This window comes from Scyliorhinus torazame, chromosome 20 (genome assembly GCF_047496885.1).
Source record: "Scyliorhinus torazame isolate Kashiwa2021f chromosome 20, sScyTor2.1, whole genome shotgun sequence".
In the NCBI taxonomy this organism is placed as follows: Eukaryota; Metazoa; Chordata; class Chondrichthyes; order Carcharhiniformes; family Scyliorhinidae; genus Scyliorhinus; species Scyliorhinus torazame.
In genome coordinates, this window is record NC_092726.1 from 9,084,901 (window position 1) to 9,108,659 (window position 23,759).

At 47.1% G+C, this 23,759-nt stretch overlaps 1 protein-coding gene across 8 annotated transcripts in view; it reads right to left on the reverse strand.

Annotated features, from left to right (window-relative positions):
• Positions 1-2,522: 2,522 nt before the first annotated feature.
• The window catches only part of LOC140396856 (AP2-associated protein kinase 1-like), a 108,772-nt gene continuing 87,535 nt past the window's right edge, over positions 2,523-23,759 (reverse strand). For 6 of the 8 annotated variants that reach the window (XM_072485636.1, XM_072485635.1, XM_072485638.1 and 3 more), the window contains one exon: positions 2,523-9,779. In XM_072485636.1, the coding sequence (XP_072341737.1) occupies positions 8,770-9,779 (1,010 nt within the window). In that variant the 3' untranslated portion in view covers positions 2,523-8,769. Of the gene's footprint in view, positions 9,780-13,961; positions 23,115-23,759 lie in introns of those variants that run through there. The other 2 variants (XM_072485640.1, XM_072485641.1) reach the window with 1 other exon arrangement.

Here is a 23,759-nt window from a genome sequence, read left to right on the forward strand (position 1 = left end):
TTAGAGTGAAGGGCAAGGCTGGTAGAAGTAGGGAACCCGGGATGACTCGGGATATTGAGGCCCTGGTCAAAAAGAAAAAGGAGGCATATGACATGCATAGGCAGCTGACATCAAGTGGATCCCTTGAAGAGTATAGAGGTTGTCGGAGTAGAGTCAAGAGAAAGATTCAGAGGGCAAAAAGAGGACATGAGATTGCTTTGGTAGATAAGGCAAAGGACAATCCAAAGAGCTTCAACAAATACATAAAGGACAAAAGAGTAACTAGAAAGAGAAGTAGGGCCTCTGAAGGATAAAAAGGTCATCTATGTGCAGATCCACGAGAGATGGGTGAAATCCTAAAATCAATATTTCTCTTTGGTATTTACTATTGAGAAAGGCATGGATGTCAGGGAACTTGGAGAAATAAACAGTGATGTCTTCAGGAGTGTACATATTACTGAGAAGGAAGTCTTAAAGCTTATCAAGGGAGGTAAATCCCCAGGACCTGATAAAATGTATCCCAGGACGTGGTGGGATGCCAGGGAGGAAATTGCAGTCCCCTAGCAGAGATATTTGAATCATCGACAGCCACAGGTGAGGTGCCTGAAGATTGGAGGGTAGCAAATGTTGTGCCCTTGTTTAAGGGCTGCAGGTAAAAGCCTGGGAACTGCAGACCGGTGAGCCCAACGTCTGTAGCGGGTAAGTTGTTGTAAGGTATTGAGAGACAGGATCTACAGGCATTTTGAGAGGCAAGGACTGATTGGGGGCAGTCAGCATGGCTTTGCATGGAAAATCATGTCTCATGAATTTGACTGAGGTTTTTGAAGGGGCAACCAAGAAGGTAGATGAGGGCAGTACAGTCGACATTGTCTACATGGACTTTAGCAAGACATTTGACAAGGTACTGCATGGTTGGTTGTTGCCAAGGTGAAATCTCAGGGGATTCAGGGTGAGGTGTCCAATTGGATACAAAATTGGCTTGGCGACCAAAACAAAAGTGTGGTTGTTGAGGGTTGTTTTTCAAACTGGAGGCCTGTGACCAGCGGTGTGCCTCAGGGATCAGTGCTGGCCCCAACGTTATTTTATTAATGATTTGGATGATAATTTAGGCGGCATGGTTAGTAAGTTTACAGATGAAAAAAGATTGGTGGCATAGTGGATAGTGAAGATGGTTATCTCGGATTGCAACAACTAGATCAACTGGGCCAGTGGGCCGATGGATTTTAATTTAGATAAATGTGAGCTGATGCATTTTGGTAGATCGAATCGGGGCAGAACCTACTCAGTTAATGGTGTAAGGGTATTGGGAGAGTTAGAACACAGATCTCAGAATACAGGTTCGTAGCTCCTTGAGAGTGCAGTCACAAGTAGATAGGGTGGTGAAGGAGGCATTCGGCATGCTTAGTTTCATTGGTCAGAACATTGAATACAGAAGTTGGGACGTCTTGCTGAAATTGCACAAGACATTAGAAAGGCCAGACTTGGAATACTGAGTACACTTCTGGTCACCCCATTACAGAAAGGATATTATTAAACTGGAGAGTGCAGAAACGATTTACTAGGATGCTACCAGGACTTGATGGTTTGAGTTATATGGAGATGCTGGATAGACAGGGACACTTAGGGTTGGTCTTATCAAAGTATATAAAATAATGAGGGGCCTACATAAGGTAGATAGTCAACATCTTTTCCCAAAGGTAGGGAAGTCTAAAACTACAGGGCATAGATTTAAGATAAGAATTTAGGCGGCATGGTTAGTAAGTTTACAGATGAAAAAAGATTGGTGGCATAGTGGACAAAAGGGTCCAGAGGGGCAATTATTTCACACAGTGTGTGGTGAGTGTCTGGAACGAGCTGCCAGAGGCAGTGGTAGAGGCGGGTACAATTTTGTCTTTTAAAAAGCATTTAGACAGTTACATGGGCAGGGTGGTGAGAGAGGGATATGGACCAAATGCGGGCAATTGGGACTAGCTTAGTGATAGAAACTGGGTGGCATGGACAACTTGGGCCGAAGGACCAGTTTGTATGCTGTAAACTATGACTCCAGTAACTCACCAAGGCTCCTTAGGCAACACCTTCCAAGCCCACGACCACTGCCATCTAGAATGACAAGAGCAGCAGATACCTGGGAACCCCACCACCTGGAGGTTCCCCTCCAATTCACTCAACATCCTGACCTGGAAATATATCGGCCGTTCCTTCACTGTCGCTGGGGCAACATCCTGGAACTCCCTGCCTAACAGCACTGTGGGTGTACGTACACCACACGGACGACAGAGATTCAAGAAGGCAGCTCAACACCACCTTCTGAAGGGCAACTCGGGATGGGGAATAAATGCGGGCCCAGCCAGCCAAGTCCACATCCGGGAAAATGAATAAAACAACCTCTGATTTTGAGGCCACGTTGATATCAAATGAGCCAAGCTGCCGACCATCAAAATAAGCAAATATATTTACGCAAGAATGAATGATGGACTGCGCGTTCTCTGACCATACTGAAAGGGAACAATTTTCCACTTCATTTGTAAGTAAAGCACCACACATTTTATTCTCAACAAGACCATTTTAATACAGATACTTTAAAGTGTGTACAATTTCTTCATAAAACTAGAGGTATACAGTGCTATTGAACACCAGAATACAATAAAAATGGGCTACAGTGGGGGGGGGGGATCAATAATCTCTGAAGAGAGACACACTAACAACCACGGGGGGGATAAAAAGTCTACATTTAAAACCCAGTTCAGGTCCAGAAACACAAGAATGATATTCAGCTTTTAGAGTCCAACAGGTTTATCTTTGGGTAATCTCTCCAATGCATGATTGCTGTGTATTATATTAATGGAATCAATTGCAGAACACGAGGGTCAGTAAAACAGGGACACTGAAAAGGAAAATTCCTTCACCCTCTGATCAAGGATACAAAAATCTCCATCGATTTATCACTCCACATTTTTGTGTATTGATTAGTTCCTTCAAGTCAGCCACCCCATATCTTCAGTTGTGCACTACTCTCATTATTGCGTATTTGTCTTGCTTTCCTAACTTGGTTGATTTTCCCCAAAGTGTCCTAAGGTCACTGCTTGGCATCGCGTGGAAGTCGCATCAGTCTAACGGTCGCGTCGCTCAGCCTGCGCTGAATTTGCTCACCTGGGGCTTGGTCAGGCAGTGGGTCCGGAGCGAAGGTTGACCTCGAAAGTCCATGGGCCGGAGCTGGGAGAAGCCAGGGTTTCTGCTCTTGCTTCTCCCCTCCCCAACGATTCTCGGAGTAAAGTATGGGGTTCAGCTGTGCGGACAAAGGCGCTCGGCTCCGATACCATCACGAAAGAGGCTGCCAATACTCACCCAATGGTACCCTCGCAACAGGCACAGTCGGATTGGGAAGATGGGTGTAAACAAGAAGTGCAAACACCACGCTGATCCGACGCTGACAGCACTGACAGGGTCAGTAAACAATGCACTGAGATTGCCGATGGAGATACCCTGCTGCCAGTAACGGGCTTTAAGGAAGATGAATCCACACACAGAAGAAACAATAAGCTACCTTGTGAAAGCAGAACAGTAACCCTTCAAAGAAGAATGATACCTGAAGCACCTTCTTTAACTGCCATCACAAGGCCACGTCATCCACATACAGATCAATTTGAAGTGTTGCTCACATTTAGTTACTCACCCTGCCATTTCACACACATAAAGCACATGCTAAGCTTGTCCTCCCCCCTTGAAATTATCTGGTCCAAAGTTTGCACAAACCTTTAATACATCCACATTAAATTCACCTGTCTAATTTACTGGGTGATTGTTTCCAAATAGATGAAACATCTCCATAAAAAAATAGCAAAAGATTATCATGCAAATGTCTGAGGTCCTGTACGATAATATTCCAGTGTGATCTGAGTAACAGGGTGGTGATTGATGTCGGGAGGAAATCTGGATCCATAGAAAGGGTTTGTGGGGGAGCCAAGGACACAATCTCACTGTAAACAATCTCACTGAAGAGATTTGGGGAATTTGGGTGCGTGGCTCCGGGTGTGTGAACATCAATCCAAGGGTGCATCTACTGGTTTAAACGGACAGCTAAAGCATGAGCAAGTCTTGATCACATTTTCAAATCATAGCTGACACAGTCGAGGGTATTCCAATAAGAACGTGGATCTAAACAGCCCACGGTTCATTACCTTGGGTGCTGTTTAGCACAGGGCTAAATCGCTGGCTTTGAAAGCAGACCAAGGCAGGCCAGCAGCACGGTTCAATTCGCGTAACAGCCTCCCCGAACAGGTGCCGGAATGTGGTGACTAGGGGCTTTTCACAGTAACTTCATTTGAAGCCTACTTGTGACAATAAGCGATTTTCATTTCAACATTTGGCTTCCAGTGCTTTTGGTGGTGGATAGATACATTTTATGAAATTGACACTGGCCTCCTTCTTGTAGAGCTGGGTTTCTGTTGCTCGCCCAAGGTAAAGAGTCCTTGCACTAACTTTCCTGCCTCTCCAATGTCCCCACCCCTCCTAATCCCATGCCCCCCCCCCCCCCCCCCCCACCACACTCCTCAGAGTTGGTGTGGGAACCCCTCAGTCCCAGCATCAGCACAGGCAGATGAACAACAATTCCCCATGATGTAAATTAATTTGCACAGGGGAATGCAGCGAGGAGGGTCAATCTGCCCTCAGGGTTTCGATGGCAGTACACAATTTGGAAACTGTGGGTTGTAGCAGCAACTGACACGTGATGGAGCGGTGAGGCCCATGAGGTCAAACCAACTTCAGAAATACCCGAAGACCAATTTTACAGCTGCTCTCAAGCCTCCCCCTGGGTCCTTGCTGCTTGTTGGCCTGCTCCCATCGCTTCTCAATTGTCACAATGCCACGAGAAGCCAATTCCAATACCCCTCCAAACAATGCCTGCTGTACCAAAGATTTTCCAAAGAGTTAGACATCGGCAGCGTGACAACCACCCATGCAGTGCCGTCTCTCTCCTCGGAAACTCAGCTTTGAACGAGCATTTGACGAGGGCTCCTTTCTGTCCCATCAGCAACCACGGCTCACTGGACACACTGGAAGGGTGCAGCGATTATCCAGAATGTACCTTCATCTCAATTCGGGGCAATGCGTGTGCTGGATTCCTCCCAATGACTATCGCCAGAACAGATCAGTGCTCTTCGATACAAGGTCGAGATAATCATTCAGGTATCAACACATTCATAGACCTGTCCACTGAAAATGAAGCAGCTTTGGATTTAAGAGAGCAAAAACATATCATTCGACAAATATCGACTCGACTTCACAATTTTTGTTTTGGGAGTGTTTCCAAGAATCTGTGCGTATCAGATTTTTTTTTTTGTAGGAAGGATGCTTAAAAGACTTCTCAAGCAGTCGAAAATGTGATTGGGGGGGGGGGGGGGGGAAGTGCATGAACAGGAGACACACAGAATTGTTCAATGGAAATTGTCTTTGTGCAACGTTTGCTCAAATCTCTTGTCGTCTTGGACCTTCGGGAAACATAATTCAAGGTTCAGATAACTCGAGTCTTTTCAGTTTCATTAAAAAGGCAAGAAGCAAAATGGGGAGGGGGGAGGAAGCTCATTCTCAGGACGAAGGGGGGGGGGGCACACAGCGTGCTGGATTGTTGGAGGATGGCCTGCATTGTAAAATAGACAAATTCCTGACTCCTTCCCCCTGCAGCTGACTCTGTTTAAGAATGCTGCTCACTGCAGTTGAGACTTCTCCCAAGGAGGCTGGCTGCAGAGGGTCTTGACGGACTGGAAAATAAAGCAAATTGGAAGCTGTGAATGCTGGGAACACGCACACATAAGAGCAGTCAGCTGGCTGCAGAGTGAAGAGGTTGCCACACCGTCGTGGCCTCTCTCAGAACCAAGGGGACACACAACTCTCAACGTCAGAACCTAGATCACTGTAAGCCAGTGAGGAAAAACATAAAGTGCGGAAGCACACCATGAATCTGGCCCGTCTGCAGCACTGGGCTGCTGACAGGGTTCAATTGTGCCAACAGGTTGTGTACAGGAGGAGTCATATACTGCATGGAGCACAGGAGTTTGAATGGAGTGATTGAAAGGAGATGTTTGAAGGAGTTATTAAGGTAGCTAAGACGGAAACTCAGTCTGTGCTCTGCAATCGGAAGAAAAAAAGGGGGCATCGTCTCGAGAGTAGAGTCAAGTCATTCGAAGGTGACGTTGGACACCACTTCCCCACACACAGGGGAGCGGAAATCTGGTCCCCCCCCCCCCCCCCCGCCACCCCCAAAAGGCGTTGGGGCGAATTAAAAATTCAAAACGGAGCTGCCGAGATTTGTTAGCTGAGGGTGATAAAATCAAAGCGGGAAATCAAGACAAGACACAGATTAGCCACGAATGAACTGAATGGCAGGGCAAGGTCAAGGGGCTGAGTGGACTGTTCGTGTTCCTTCTGGGCGCTGACTGGCTATTACCAACATGTTCTGTTTGCATCCCTGCCTTTCAGCTGACTAGTGCTCTGGGATCACATTTGTGATAGTCTAGGTTTTCTTTCTTCATTAAACATTGCAAATCAAGTCAGAAAAACGGGTCAAAGAGGCTGAGATTCTCTCGGGGTAAATCAAAGACCATTATATTTAACTCCAACAAAACACAGAAAAGGCCTTATTCAGCACACAATAGAGTATCAGTAAGGTCCAGTTTTGGAGTGGGAACACAAGACCACTGGGGCAAAGGGAGACACTGACCTCATCATTGGAGCTGAGAGACAATTTAATGGGAAGGATTAGGGCTACAATCCATGGGATTTCATACAGATGCCAAGCCCAAGATATCCGGCGTCACCAGGGAACGCGTGGAATACAAACCCCCCCCACCTGCAACCCTCTGGCTTATCGCTGCCGTCTCCGGTGCCCAGAGAATTGAAGCCGCAGAAAAACAAATAAACTTTTCATTTCGAAATTAGGCATCTTAAGAGTTTGGGACATGAAGAATTCATTGAGTAGCCAATGACTGTGATTTTAAACACTAAGGAAGAAGGGTGTCAGGTACAAATGTGCCACCACCTTATTTGGAAAATACCTTCAGCAGCATTTCAACAATTATTGCCAATCCACTCTTCGCCTCTTCTTCCCCCATCAGTCACAACATAATTCAAGACCCAGCTTGGCGAGGCTCAGAACTGGCACCAAGCTTAAAGGGCAGGAGGGTATGACTGGCACAACATTTAGAAGAGAACCATAGAATCCCTACAGTGCAGAAGGAGGCCACCGGGCCCATGAGGTCTACACCAACCCTCTGAAAGAACCACTCCCTCACACTATCCCTGTAACTCCACCGAACCTTTGGACACACTTAAGGGACAATTTAGCCTGGCCAATCCAGCTAACCTGCACATCTTTGGACTGTGGGAGGAAACCGGAGCACCCGGAGGAAACCCACGCAGACACGGGGAGAAAGCGCAGACTCCACCCAGACGGTCGCCCGAGTTCGAAATTGAACCCGGGTCCCTGGCGCTGTGACGCAGCACCGCTAACCACTGTTGCCACCGTGACGCCCCGTTTCATGAACACTCGCAGAATAACTTGGAATACCAACTTCAAATGTGGGATTCATTCACAGCTTGATGGCCGTGTTTCGTGACGCCTGTTGACGTTTCGTACACCGAAAGGTGAACGGAGAGGTTGCGTGTTTTATCTGCCACAATATTTTCCCCGCCTCAGCCTGTTCCGGCAAATCTCAAGAATCGCTGAAAACCCATCGGTGGAAAATAATGAAATTCAAATCTCCTCCGTGGCGTTTTCTGCTCAATGCGAGGTTGAGAGATCTCTGGCAGAGTCACTTAAACAAAGATATTCGCTCACGTTTGGTCACGCTTTTGTTCGCCTGAGCTTCACTGTCTGAAACCCCAGGGCAAGCGTTGAAGGGATCGATGATTGTGTCGCTTGCTTCTTGTGCTCACTGTGCGACAAGACAGGGTTAACACTGCACACATTGTCACTCTAAACCACACTCCACACTTTGGGAGGACAGCTCTATCAGAGCAGCAAGTGGATTGTGTCACTATGAATGTCCGGAGGCTTGCAATATCCCAACTCACACGCACCAACTCGCCCCCTGGAAATAAACTACTCTCGTTTCGAAAGGCACTATTAAATTGCATTTTCCATTCAATTTACAATGAGGCAGTTGACTAAAATTTGGTTGGGTGGTAGTGTTTAATATTTACACCTTCGATGCGGTGTATGAAAGATAAACTCATCTGCAACGAGGCAATTGCTAGAATTATCGAACACTGTGCAATGTGAAACACTTGTCTGGTGCGTTTTTTTGTTTTTAGTCACCCCAGTATTTAAAGTGAAGTCCGAGGTGCGATCCAGCACGTTAAAAGCTTAAATAAAGCTGGACTCTGCTCACAGCCAGCGAAAGGATCAACGCGACTCCCCAAGGCGAAGCACTTCATAGTCTACTTCCCTTCTCCTGTAAAGGTGGGCCCCACTGTGAGCCAGGCGCGCCTGGGCTCCGGGAGACAGACGACCGGGCCAGGTTGACGGAGGTGGTCATTCTGTCAGACTGGGCCTCGTTCAAACGTGAAGGCCCGAGAGAGACAGAGAGAGTGAGAAAAGAATCTTATTTGCACAATACCATGGCCTGAAATTTGACAAACTAGTAAGTTTGATACAGCACCCCACCCCGTTCAGGTGGTGAGGGAAAAAAGAGTGCATTGTTCCTCAGCCCAGCTAAGTGTTGTAAGTGAGATACCGCGATCTGAACCAATGCCTCCCCACCCCTCCGCCCCGGCCGAACCTTGGGTCGCACATTAAGGTTTGTGATTTCGGGATGTGGAGGAAAAGGGAGCTGCTGCAAACGGGTCCGCCCCGGGAGCTTGTGAAGTCCTTGGGTGCAGAGAGGCAGGGCTGTCGTCGGCCCCTCGCGTTTTGTCGGCCGGGTACTCAGTGGCGGGCGGCCGATTCTGCCACTGCTCCCCCTCCTCTTCTTTGCAGTGGCGCGAGTATTTGGCCAGCGCCCGAGGGCGGAAGGGCTGCTGGCTCACTGCCGCCAGCAACACCTCCTCACCCAGCAAGGTGCTGGCACGGTGCTTTTGGTGGTTCGCAAAGTCGGCGGAATTTTTGAAGGGGTCCACTTCCCTGGACTGACGCTGGGTGGGGGCTTTGAAAGCTGCAAACCTGCTTTGACCCATCTGATGGGCACCCTGGCCACTGCTGCCAAACCCTGACTGCTCAGGCACCAACTCTTCACTGACTGTGGAGGCGGCTGGGTACGAAACCGCCTCTTCCAGAGTCGCCAGCGGTTTCTTTTTGGAGAACGGCGCCCTTGTGAAGACGTCCATTTCCTCGGTTTGATGGGGGGCAGCACTGATTTTCGTCTTGAAGGGGGCCTTGGCGAAAACGTCGAGAGCGCCCTGCACCGTTTCCGTGCCCCTGGGGTTCCTGAAAGGGGCGGCGGAAAACACATCCATCTCCTTGGTGGGTTCAGCAAGCGTTCCCTTGGCTGGATGCCCCAGCAGGTCTGCCACACCTGGGCGGGAAATGCCGGGCTCCCCTTCCACCGAGTTCTGGGCTTTCCCGGCCTCCTCATCCTCTTCCGAGTCCATCAGGAGGGGTCTGTGGCCGCTGCTGTCCAACAGGTCACCCCCATCCTCCATACACTCTTGGTCGCTGCTGTGCGCGGAGCTGCTGGACAGTCGGGCTTGGCCGGGCCAGTCCACGGCCAAGTCATGAGTCCCCGTGGAGCTGCCATCCTCGGGAGTGCTTTTAGCAATCGACAGCAACTGCTCCGCGGGATAGCCAGCCGGATCCGTTGGGAAACCTGGAACAGAACAAGAGATGGTTAGTTCACTGTGACGACAGCACTATTGCTCCCTGAACATTGTGGGATTGACGTCGATTCAATAGAGGAATTAATTTGCAATAAGGCACGAATAAATCCCTCTTGTCCTCCAAAGACTGGCAGCAGAAATCTAGCCGCTGTCACTACATCATCAGTACATAGTTACCCAAGGGCTTGAGACATCCTTTTCACAGCCCGATTGAAAGGCCATTCTCGGGTTGTTTGCGGATAAAGCAGAAACTCTTGTCTCAGCACAGACTCCTTTTCAATTGGAGAGCTTTGGCTGGACATTGTCATGGCCCACTGGCGTTTAAATGACCATGAAAGCAATGGGCTGCCACAGCCAGAGTCAGCTCACTGTGACGCATCTGAACCTCTGCCCCTACAAAATAGTTGTGTCCAAGTAATACCCCCATATTTACAGAGAGAGAGGGCAAGAGAGGGAGAGACAGACAGGCAAAGGGGGCGTATGAGCGAGATGGAGGCTGGATTGTGTTTGAAGGAAGCAACACATAGTGGTTCTGAAATCCGTGATACTACACTGTGCCCTGGAAGTTTAGGATTACTCCTTATCGCCCTGCTGCTTCATCAGCTGCTCTGAACTCGCGACAAAAATCAGTTTTCAAGAGTCTGGACTCTTGTTAACGTTCTGTTAATTGTACTGTTCGCATTAAGGGTAAACAAGTGATGGGTGCTGATTGATCAAGGAGGACATCTATAAAGGGACTGCCGCAGGGGCTGGGGTACATCATCACCCCCAGAAATAATATTTTGGTTGAGTTTGTTCAGTTTCCTTTGACCTTTTTGTTTTGGGTACAGTGCCAGGGGCTGTGACCCCTGCTATCTGTGTTTAATTTATTGATTATTGGTTTTATTAAAACTCTTTAAAATGGGGGACTGGTCCTGGGTGTCCCCGAGGAGGGAGCGCGTGGTGTCCACCGGTACGTTTGAGGCCCTCCGTGACCGGTGGGCCCCACGGGGACTGGAGTGCATCATCGGCCACCAAAACAAGATTTTAATTTAACTCGCTTAGTTTCCTTTGACAGTTTTGTCTTCTTTTGGTAGAGTGCCCCTTTCAGGGGCTGCCGCTGGATTAACTGGGTTGTGTGTTTATTTTAGCATCGATATTCGAGAAGAGGGCAAAAGAAAATCCTTAAGTTCTTGAGATGGTTCCTTTGGACCAAAAGCTCTGGGTTCGAGTCCCAGGCCTGGACCTGTTAGACATGGAAGACGTGCTCATGATGCAGTTCAATGCGATGATCACCAGGCAGGGGTTACTTCCATCATCTCTCCGTTATTACCCAAAGGGAACAAAGTTCGTCCGACGACAATGTGATGAATGGAGGGAATTGTTATATTTTATATTTGTTGCAGTAATGCTATTAAGAAACGGGTTTAAGATGCACACAACCAGTAACTTTGCAAAAGCGGTGATTGAGGGTTGTAAAAGTGAGGTAAACATTGATTTTAACCATTTACTTGTTTCTTGATAGCGAATGGGATATTGTCTTGAGTTTGGGAGGACTTCTTGTGGGAGGAGACAGTAGAATGTCTTCTGCTTAGGGTAGAGATTATGTAATTTTTTTAAAAAAATCCAATGAAGGGGCAATTTAGCATAGCCAGGCCACCTATCCTGCACATCTTTAGGTTATGGGATGTGAGACCCAAGCAGACACGGGGAGAATGTGCAAACTTCACATGGACCATGACCCAGCTCCGGGATCGAACCCAGGTATCGGCGCCGTGAGGCAGCAGTGCTGTCTAGCCCACAGAGCTAACCCAGCCCCCACTTAACCACGCTGGACACATTTGCAAGGCGTCCAGTCGTAATATTGCGTGTGTTACATGGGAAACTGATCGGCCAGTTGCTGTTTAGTGCAACATGATTCCCAAAGGAGTGCCAAACATTCTCCTCCAATACTTTTTAATAAAGGCCACATCTGAATATTGTCACTATTCAGTCACAATAGTGGGCTGCACAGTAACACAGAGATTAGCACTGTTGTTTCACAGTGGCAGGGTCCCAGGTACTATTCCCAGCTTGGGTCACTGTCTGTGCGGAGTCTGCACGTTCTCCCCGTGCCTGCGTGGGTTTCCTCCGGGTGCTCCGGTTTCCTCCCACAAGTCCCGAAAGACGTGCTGTTAGGTGAATTGGGCATTCTGAATTCTCCCTCTGTGTACCCGAGCAGGCGCCGGAATGTGGCGACTCGGGGCTTTTCACGGAAACTTCATTGCAGCGTTAATGTAAGCCTCCTTCTGACAATAAAGATGATTAAATTAAATCAGCAGCAAGTCAATCTGGGGATCAGAATTTCAGCAAACAAGCCAAGTTAAAGGTGGTCCCCACAGTCACATGCTCGAGAAAGGGTGACAAAACATGCAGAACTATGCTGCAAAGACATGAAAGAGGTTTTGGGGCAACATACATGGAGTCCGTTGCTCTGCGAAGTGACATTCTGCTCATGAATAACACATTTCAGAATATGCATACTGAGCTTTTAATCCTCGGTGCAAAACCCTTCATTTTATGGGATTTAAATCGAGATCCATGATTGTCGACTTGATCTGCGAGAAGACTTTGAATACTAAATCTCACCAAATGCTGACGCATTCTGCTTCAACTGCACCAGATAAAAACGGATGGGATTCTCTCGAAAATCTCATTATCCAGGGCACAAAAAAATGACGGGCTTTACAGGATTCGGAATCGTCAAACTACCCTACTGCGAGTGGCATCAATCTTTGACTTTCAGGAATGCACTTTTAAAAACTTCTTACCTGAATAGGAGTAGCGTTAATGGCTTTCAAACGCCATTTCTGCCAACCTCTGGCTGCTTTTACAGGAAAGCTCAGCGAGAGTTTAGTGCCCTTCAGCAACAGATTAATTCGGCCTCAATTTCATTCCTTTCCCTCCCCGTCACATACTTCTTTCCCCCTGGCATTTTCCCTTCCATAGCCTCTGCTGTGCTCCGGATTCCCTCGTCGGTTTGTGGCGGCAAGATTCAGAAACACAGCTCTTTTCATTTGCAACCCTGCCGGGTTCCAGGGCCGAGGGAGCGAGCACGCTTTTTTACCCTTCCTCTGCCCGTGTCTCCCATCGCCCCCCCCACCCCGCCCCCCCAGTCCAGTCAGCATCAACAACTCCTCGTCAACACTGGTAGGATTTGACAAAGCTGCCTCTTCTGTACCCAGGTAATCTTCCGCCCGCACCTCAAGGAGGGCACGTCTAACTGGACCAGGGCCACATTTCCACCTCCCCAATGCCAAGGTGGACCCACAGTTTAAAGGTAAGAGGTTCCCCCGTTTAAGACAGCGGGGACGAGAACTATTTTCTCTCAGATGGTTGTTAGTCTGGGGGAACTCTCTTCCCTCGAAAACAGTGTAGGCTGGGTCGTTGTATATATTGAAGACCGAGTTAGATAGATTCTTCATTGACAAGGGGTCAGGAAAGAAAGCAGATTTGAGACCACAATCAGATCTTATTGGATGGCAGAGACAGTTGAGGGGCCGAATGGCCTACTGCTGATCCTAATTTCTATGCCCGCATTAGGAACCAGGCTTTGATGCCCAATTCCTTCTTTTTGTGACACAATTGTAAATGGATAGATGAAGTGTTTGATCAATCTACCCGGGCTGGCTTCAAGGACTGGTGGGAGAGGACTGTGAACCGGACTGCTCCAGTCTTTCTCTGCTCACTCTATCTTCAGGGTGCAATAGTTCCAAGTGATTTAGTTTCCTGCTGAAGTGGTACTTCTGGAAACCTTTAATGGCACAGTGTCAGCTGGAGATGGTGCTGTCCATGTTAACTGGAGGTGCTGCTCGGGACTCTGTCAGGGAGGGAGCTTTGTGCTGGAGGTCAGGGCCAAATTTCAAACAAAACCACTCGGCACGATACCTTTCTCATTTGGAGGAGACTGGCTGGGTGGTTTTGAGGGGGCGGGGGAGTTGGGAGGGGGGGGGGGGGGGGGGGAGAGGAGGCTGTGAACTGTCGACCGACAACCCCCAAGGGTGGGAACAAGGGGAGCTGCAGAGCCGATAGCCACATGCCCACTTTCTCTGCATTCATTCCCCGCATGTCCAGCAGGTATAAGGTGTGGACACAGAATTGGGGGCAGGAGGATGGAGATAGTCAGCAAAGGAGACTAAGACACGATACAAATCTCATTTTAAGATATATGCATCAAAACATTATTTATTGGGAAAATGATCACTTGGATACATTACAATCTAAAGTATAGATACAACGTCGTCATCGGCAAGACTCCCCTTTCGACACTAGAATCTGTACAAAAATACTCTGCTTTGATTTGATTCGCAGCTTCACTCTCTGCTCAGCAATGCTTTAAACGTTCACTCTTCTGTACCACTTGATGCAAACCAGCATTCCAGTAAATATTGTGATTGTAGAGAGGAGGCCGGCGCCTCTCTCCTTCAGCGGGAGTTACAGAGGACTTCAGGTTTTACAATCCATCTTTGGCAAGCGGGCCACGACGGGAGGGGGGGGCCTGGAGGTCGCATGTCTCACGGCTGCGCCTCTGCCACTTTAGGTAATACACTTAATGCAGAAGAGGGGCTTTTGCCTGCCAGTGCCACATGAAGGGTGATCGCTTACACATTTACCAAGCGCTGAACCGGGAACACAACTCTACAGGAGAGAGGGAAACCAAACAACCAGGGCGCATTCTAAAAAGCCTGATCTGGACGAGAGCACAGAAGCAGCGTCGGTGTGAGAGAAACAGAAAGAAAACACGTCATCGACACACCGTCTGTGTAAGCCAGAGAGAGAGAGAGAGAAAGAGAGAGATATTGGAGATTTGAAATCTCACAGCAAAGTCAAAGCTGATCAAAGCCTGCCAGAGAGGCTTTCCCAACTGCTTTCCTAGTTCTGGTCAGAAACATGTTTCTTGCACTGATCGTGATCGACCTTTTGCTTTAAGTAATACCCAATGGTGTTTATTTTTTGTGATCCAGAGCACCTCCCTTGAGGTTGAGGTTTTGAAGAGTGCATGTACAACAGACATCACATTATACTAGAATTGCACAATACTGCAGCTGGAATAACTACGAGTCACAACAGTATAGCCTTATTGATATGAATATTAAAGCAAAGGGAAATAAGACTGACCTTCCAGAGATCTACTTGCTAACCCACAATGATTTGAAACTACAGTAGCAGAAGTTGCATAGCTTTGCAACACATGAACCTCCAATAAAACTTCAGATTGGAAAGAGGGCATTTTACAGGCAGTTCAAATGTACAATATTTCAATTGACGGAGTTATGAAAATAAACATTAGTTCCGTAGGAAGCAAAACAAACAAGGGAGTGGGTGCAGGTTACAAAGATGCGATTCCAGGTTACAACAGTAAAGACATGAAGAGGAGGAAGGAAAATGCAACCGAGTGCAGTATTAGAAACAACATAAATAAATCACAATGGGAAATCTCATTAATTATTGAAGCAAAATAAGTGAACATAGATTGGCTTCAAATGGCTTAAACCTGGATGCTGAACAAGGATAAAATGGGAGTTGCATTAACAGCTACAGAATGAAGCTGACTGGAGACTGTTACATTATTCATTCATTTTGCGGCGAAGGTTGATTGATGTCACATTTGTACAGCCTTTCCACCACTGTTTATATATTTGAGACCCCCCCACCACGTGTCGGTTCTTTCTGCAGGCTGGTGTGCCAGCTACGAGCAGCCGAACAGAATACGCTGCCGTCAGCACTGCTCTTCTAACGCCAGCCACGAGCTTTCACACATAACACTGCTCACCTTTTCAGCCTGTGCCCTGTGGCTGGGTGAGGGAGTTTACGTTGCACAAGAGGAAGGGTGTCGACAGTGGCTTCCACCTCGAGGCGCTCCACCGACAGCTCACACCCCCAAGAGGCAGATGGTTTTACCACATTTCGTTTCGGGAGAGACGGCGGCCAAATGGCATCGCAAAACTGCTCGCTCCACCGTGGCCTCTGCTGCCCGGGTGAAGCCAGGGGCAAGGCTCTTGTGCACCTACCTCACGGCAGCGACGAGGTCACCGCAGCACTGAAATCTTCATCTGAAGTAGCCTCAGAACCTTGGTAGCGATCCTCGAGTCCCAATATTTTCACCCGCTAAGTTAAGACTGCCACTGCATGGGACAGCAAGTAGTGCCCAATTCTGATCAAGCTGCCGGGGCCTCATTAATCTTTACCTGACTGAATTTTGTCGGACCAAAATGAAGCCTTGCAATTTTGACATGAAGAAAGCAGTGCTGCTGAAATTAATGCTGGCCCCTTTGGAACAGCAGAACAACAGCATGCAAGGCATATTAACCCCATCACTGGAAAAGTTAATGTCGCACAGAACTGACATTCATGTTAAAAAGAAAAAGATACATTTGATGATGTCTCTGGCAGGATGCTGAAACTTCACTCACATTTGGTGGTTTACAGCCTCAGCCTATCTCCATGCCATGCGTCAGAAAGATGAGTGAGGGTGAGAGATTTAAGTGCAGTGTACACAAGTGTAACTTTAAAAGCAGTGTGCCCGAACAGATGCCGGAATGTGGCGACTAGGGGATTTTCACACTCACTTCATTGCAGTGTTAATATAAGCCTACTTGTGACAATAATAAAGATTATTCTTGTTAGAAAGTTGAAGACAGAACTGAAGCATCGAGAAGTAAAGTCAGACAGGTTACTCTATATTAAATTTACCCAGAATTTCAAAATGACACTAATGATATTGGAGTATACCCATCATGCACACAGACCGTTTATCCAATCCTCTGAAAATACATCAATCTTCATTCACACGTGGGCTGCGTGCAGTGTACTTGGACTTCCTGTCTTCATCGCCATCGGGCAGATGAAAACGTCAGAAGTAACAATAATAATCTTTAGTGTCACAAGTAGGCTTACATTAACACTGCGATGAAGTTACTGTGAAAAGTCCCTAGTCGCCAAATTCCAGGGAGGATTCAGAATGTCCAATTCACCTAACAAGCAAGCCTTTCGGGACTTGCGGGAGGAAACCGGATCACCCGGAGGAAACCCACGCAGACACACACGGGGAGAAAGTGCAGATTCCGCGCAGACAGTGACCCAAGCCTGGAATCGAACCTGGGACCCTGTCGCTGTAAAACAACAGTGCTAACCACTGTGCTACCGTGCCGCCCACATACAGACTTCTTTCATCATCCCCAGACTCTCTACACAAATTCCATTACACCACAGGACCCAGCAGGCAGACTTAAGAGGTGCCGCTGACGATCACTGGCGATGGGGAAAAGGGTTCAGGAAATATGCAACATGGTCCCCAGAACAGAAGGATGATCAAGTCTTTTAAAGATACCGCTGGATAACAAAAATCCGTCGGCACTGCGTCCTTGAGATTTACAGCAAGGCTTCGATAAAGTACCTTCACAAATTGGAATTCTGCCATAATTTAGTCACCGGGAATTGGTCCAAATCAAAATATTTCCAGTTTATGGATGCATGTTACTGGTGGTGTCCCCCAGGGATCAGTCCTCAGCTTGCTGAGTAACTGAATAACACTTTTTATTCATGAACTGGACAGTGGACAATTGCCCATTGTACGATAAATCTGAACATGATTGAAAGACATTAGAGCAATGTAATCTAACAGAAACAGATTTAGGTTTGGACGTCCATAATACATCGAATGACATTTAACCTGGATAACTGCAGTGACATGCATGTTGGAAGCACCAACTCAGAATAATATAATAACAATAATTTATAGGGACTGATGGCCAAAGTGGTTGTGAGAGAGAAAAGGATCGATCGGTTCATAAGTTCACAAGATACAAGAGCAGAATTAGGCTATTCCGCCCATCGGGTCTGCTCTTCCATTTGACCATGGCTGATCCCATCTGGGTCTTTACTCCACCGTCCTGCCCATTCTCCATGACCATTCAACCCATTACCAATTAAAAATCTGTCTCACCTCCTTGAATTTACTCACTGTCCCAGCATCCATTGCACTCTGGGGTAGCGAATTCCACAGATGCACAACCCTTGACAAGTCCTTTCTCTTCAACTTTGTTTTAAATTTGCTCCCTCTTATCCTCTCGTTCCAGAATGCCCCACACGAGGAAGCATCCGCTCGACTTTAGCCATACCTTTTATCATCTTGCAGACCTCAATTTGATCTGCCCTCATTCTTCTAAACTCTAGAGAGTATAGGCAAAGTTGCAGAGCCAATAGAGAAGCCACAACCAAAACAAACAAGTTTTGGGGTTCCTGACAGAGCCAAAAATAGTACAAATTAAAGGACACTGTTGTGATAATTGTGCGGGTCTTTGCTCAGACTGCATTAAGGGCAATTTGTCAAGGTTTGCTTGCTTCAAATGCTGGGTGGCCTTGAAGAGAGCTGAGGAGAATGACTCCCAAGCATTAAAAAAATTAATCACCGAGATAGGCTTTAAAAAAAACTGGGTGCATTTTCTGTTGAGCAGCGGAGACTTCGAGGCAACTTGACCAAGGTTTACAAGACAGTAAAATTGACAGACCTTTCCAATTAATTCATCAGAATACTAACACATGGTCCATGTCATCTTGTGGACTACACCCATTTGCTTGGGTTTCAAGGGGGTGGGAGTGGGGAGGGAGGATGCACAAAGAGAGTCACAGCTGCACGCATCATGTGTGGGGCAGGCTTGACAGTGGAGTTGCAGTGAAGTCTACTCCCCATCTTACTACCTCGATGTGACATATCCCCGATTACACCATCCCTGCTCCACTTTTCAACAGGCTTGGTGCTTTGGGAATTGACCCCTGAGCTAAAGTTGCTCAGTGAAAAGGATACCGCGGGCAACGCGAGCCAACATAGCGACAAGAATACAGGACAGGCCACATGTCCAGGGCATGTATTATTCAGAGCCCTTCTCATTGTTTCAAAAGGATCCGATTGAATGACGATCATTGCTGCTATTCGCGCTGGGCTGAACCAATTCAAAATGGGGTCAACAGGAACAAGAGAAAGATGAGGACACCAGTTTCTTTATGCTCACAAAGAAAACAGAAGATTTCTAATTTGCCAGAACAATCTGGGGAATGTGGCAACTGGCAGAGAACAGCGACCTTTACACAACAGGCAGAAAATTGCCACTTGGTGGAGTGACAAGAAAAGAGTCACAGTCCAGTATGGAATTATTACAGCAGTATTAAAATGAATAAGCAGCTGGAATGATGGGAGTGTAACCCCAAACAGTGCCCACAGCTGAACGTTTGCACTGATCGGGACATTAACACCGACAAATTGGGCTTTTTGACTCCCGGTATATGCACCGACACAGTCTGGGATTTTGGGAGAGGGGTTACTGATTCACACATGCTGCAAGATGGCTCAATGAAACCATTCATCTTGGAAACATCCATCCATGAGGCTTCCCTGTGGTTGAGCCACACCCTGAACATCCCACAACTCAATCTTATATTTTCCAGTCAGCTGAACTGAAGGCAGAAGAGTCACGCTGACTGAAAGACGGCATCGATAAATAATCAACAAGCTAGTTATTTCTCTGGCTCTTTGCGATTATTTCCGGATATTCAACAAAAAAATAAAATAAAAAAATCAGACACTCCAGTGAAGGACGATGGTGAGAAAATGGGCCTGCTCAGGTTCACACAGGAGGTTAATGTAAAAATGCCCTCTCCTGGAGGCCAAGCAATTTCATAGATGAGTAATTTAAACTCAAACGCACATCTCGTTGAAGTTTTGGTCATGGTTTAGTTTAAAACGGTCTCCTCTCTCTTCAACACAAAGTGCTTGTTTGAGAAAGAGGAAGCCAAAATAAACGCACCAACGCTTCCCGTCTCCCTCAAGGTGCTAAATTTAAAGAGATTTCAATGTCCAAGGCAACAGAACATTCCCTCCATGGAGCCAACCTCCCTCTCATGTCTTTGCCATCACTGATGACTCCAAGTAAACACATCATGAACCGAGCAGCAAATTCCACTCCGTCGAGTCACTTCCCACCCTCAATTCCCGATCAAATGTGACGCCGGCTGCTGAAAAATGGCCTTGCCGCGGACATTCCCATTATTCAATTTCCTGGATTTGCCGAGATCCACAGCTGGACAATTACTTCCTGCATATCAATGTCAGCTTCTCAGGGATCACATTCCTGCTCGACATTAACTTGAATCAGAAGGAGTTGCCAATTAGACGAAGGTATAACAAAAATAGTCCCTTTTACAAACAGCCAGGCTTACCGTGCAATGTTAGCTGGCAAACCATTCCAGCTAATTTAATCGAGACAGAGCCATTGCTTTAGAGTGGCCGATCCCCCCATGACAGTGTGGAATTGTGAAATTCTCACTGGTGTTTTGGGGAATACATTCTGTCATTCCATCATTTTATAAACTGAGTCATTGATTTAGAATAACCAAATAAGGCAAATTCCCTTCTTACATCAGATCCTCCTGGTTATTTTTTGGATTGAAGTGCAATTTTTCTCGCTTTATTGACGGAAAGTTTAAACTTCAATTGATCTGACTGGATGTAGCATGATTTGGGGAACACAGCCGGGCTAACTGGTGACCGATCGCCTTTCGTTCAAAATGCCCATTCTGCTCTGTGATGAGGTCAGCCTAATGTCCGCTGCAGTCATATCCCTCGGGCCTTCAGGGCTGGCCTCGCAGTTTGGAACTGCAGTCACCCCGTGTGGCCCTTGCCCAGGTCTGAACCTGAATGGGGGAAAAGTAGAAGCAGTCGCAGCAGGGTCAAGGGGCACAAAGTGGGAAAAGGTGCATGCAGGAGAAGGAACACAACGTGGCCTTCTGATCAATTATATTCCCATCTGCAGCAGGGAATCCTGGCAATTCTCTCGGTGCAGAGGGGCTTTATGTCCTTTGACGCTGTCCCCACCAGTCAACTAAAACTCGGTTAGTTGGTGGAAAAATATGTTCCGGCATCTCTTGTTGCGCATTAATTTCCATTCGGCATTTAAAGTTTAAGAAATTGGAGCTCAGTGGGAGAGACAGAAAGATAGAGAGATCGATCGCTGCCATTGGTAACTCAATGGAATTAGTGGGCTATTCGAGGATATTCATCCACCAAAGTGCCAACAAAAAAGATGAATCATACAATGGTACAGCGTAGGAGGCCCACTGTTGGCTCTTTCGAAGAGAATTCCAGTTGGTCCCTGTTCCCCACTCTTCCTATCCCTGTAATTTCATTTCTCCTTTCAAGTACTTATCCTGTTCCTTCCAGAAGGTTTCTACTCAACCCGCTTCCAGCAGCCGAACCCGACATCGCCCTGTTCTCTGAGCCACAAAGGAAAGCTGTGCAAGTCTGAAGAAATTTGCCGAATCCATCAGCACAAAAGGATTACGTTTCCTACGCTGTCTTGACAGATGACACCCACCATTCCTTCATTACATGGCATCCTGTTTGCAGGAAAGCTCCTTCTCCTCCACCTCTTCACCACATCATTTCTGAGGGACCAAACTCATCGGATGTTCAAGGGCACCGCAGGGCAGTGCTTCGCATCACAACAGACTTGAAGCACGCACCTGAATCGCTACGCTTTAACAAGAAATTAAGATCGGGACACCTGTCGCTTTTCGATTATAATGCACTCGGTGTGCCACAGCCTACAGAACGCCCTTCCACATCAAGTTATGGGGATAAGGCGGGAAAGTGAAGTTGAGGATGATCATACCAGATCAGCCACAATCCCATTGAATGATGGAACAGACTTGATGGGCCGATTGGCCTACTTCTGCTCCTACATCTTAGGGTCTATAATTGAGGTTGTGCTTATTTTATGACCGTGCTTCATCTAAAAGCACAACATTTCTTAAACAAAGGGTCCATTTGATCGGAAATCAAACCCACTTCAGTAGAGGCCAGAAATCTCATCTTCACATCAAAACAGGGAGAAGACAACAGACGCCACAATTGCTGTGAATTGTTTCTGCAAATAGGATTACCCCACACAACGCGATACACACACTATCAGAGATAAGAGAGGAAGGGAGGAGAGGAGGGTGAAGAAGGCAAAAGAGTCTCCAAAATCACTTCAGTCCTGTAAGTCTGTTCAAAATTCTCTCTCCTTTTGAAGTTCCAATTTATGTCAAGAAATAGGCTCAAATGGAGAGATATTTGATCCAACAATCGTGACATTGCAATGCACTGCAGTTATCCACCTCCATAACTGTGCTGTCAAATCATATTTTGGCAACTCTGAACTATCATAAAAACTGCACGGGGAACAGTTTTCAATTTGCTCATAGTGAGACGATGTTGGGAAATGCTGACTGTAATCTTTTTCAAATGTGCAAGGATGGGTACTTTTGACTTCAGGAGGGCTGACTCCCAGATTACCTATCGTAAATACCCCCATTGTCATTGAGATAGACACACACACACACACACATACAGGGAGGGAGAGAGGGAGAGAAAGAGGGAGAGAAAGAGGTAGACAGAGAAAGCGAGAGAGAGAGAGCGCGAGACAATGATTTATCAGTGATCTGTACAAATCATTGAATATTAGACCCTCACGATAACCCGGATTAGAATTTTCAACATATATTGCTCAGGACTTCCTGTCAATGCAGATACCATGCACACTACATTGCTGTATCCAATAATTCACCAATCTGACTTGATTGATTTCTGAAAACAGTCTTGTAATGGCTGGATACAAAGATCGCATTATCTTTCCCAGTCTCATAAATTCCTTGGCCCCTTTTTTATGAACAAAAGTGATTTTGTTTTAAACTTAGAGGCGCCAGTCGGTCGTTCTGGCCATGCAAACCTGCAAGTCTTCAATGCCACATTCCCCAAAACTCCACAAACCCTCCATTACAGTCACCGCATTTCAAGAGATAAGCAGCCTTCGCCCCTGCAGTAAACAACCACCATAAAACTGTTGACTTTGACAGTTCCACAGTAACCTGGACCTTCCTGATGTGACAATCTAGCCTCCAAATAAGTGTAACAGTTTCCTCCGCCCCCCCCCCGCCCCGCCCATTGCATTTTTTGCTGAAAATGCCACAAATAAAAAAATCAATTTGAACGATGGAAAAATGTCAAAAAGGACATGCTGGTTAGATAGGACACAACAGCAAAGACAAGGAAACGGAAATGTAGCGCAGTTCCTCAGTTTAGTAAAGCCCCTCATCACAGGTAGCATGGAAAATCCAGAGGGAGGTGGAAAAGCTGACGCAGAGGACTGCTGAACTCAACGTGCTGGCTGGGCCATCCTACAGGTCTATCAGTTGATCCACAAGCAGTAAAGACCTAGCTAAGTTGGGGAGACTGGATTCAGAGCTCCCACTGTTGTTTCTAGAATGGCCACCTGGAAGGGCAAGACAAATTGATTTACCATCAAGCAGCAAAGAGTTAACATCATGAGATTAAACAAGACGTCAGAAAATACACAGGGGGAGCGGCAAGCAAATCTCGAACATGATCTCATGCTAGGCTACACAAGGGGTGTTAAGGCCAAACGCAAACTACTGGTGGGGTAACAATTGGGACCAAGCAACTGCAGAAGCCCAGGCAAAGGTGTTTACACTGGTTCAAATCCCACCATGGCAGCTGGTGGAATTTAAACTCAGTTGATAATATAAATTGGGAACATCAAGCTAGTCTCAGTCACGATGACCATGAAGCTCCAATCGACTGCCATACAATCGCCATCTGGTTGGCGAATGTTCTCGGCCGACATGTGGCTCCAGGCCCACAGCAATATGGCTGACTCTCACCAGCCCTCTCGAAATGGTGTGGCGGGCCACTCAATTCAAGGGCCGTTCTGGAAGGGGCAACGAACACTGGCCTTGCCAGGGATGCTCACATCCGATGACAACAATGGAGGGGGGGGTCCATCCCAATTCCAGCTCTCCTTACAGGATGGGTGCTTTAATGTAACAAGTTTACGTGGGCAGAGGAATTTCAAACAGAAAAAGTTGACAGGAGATCCACATAGGCATAAAAGCAGTAC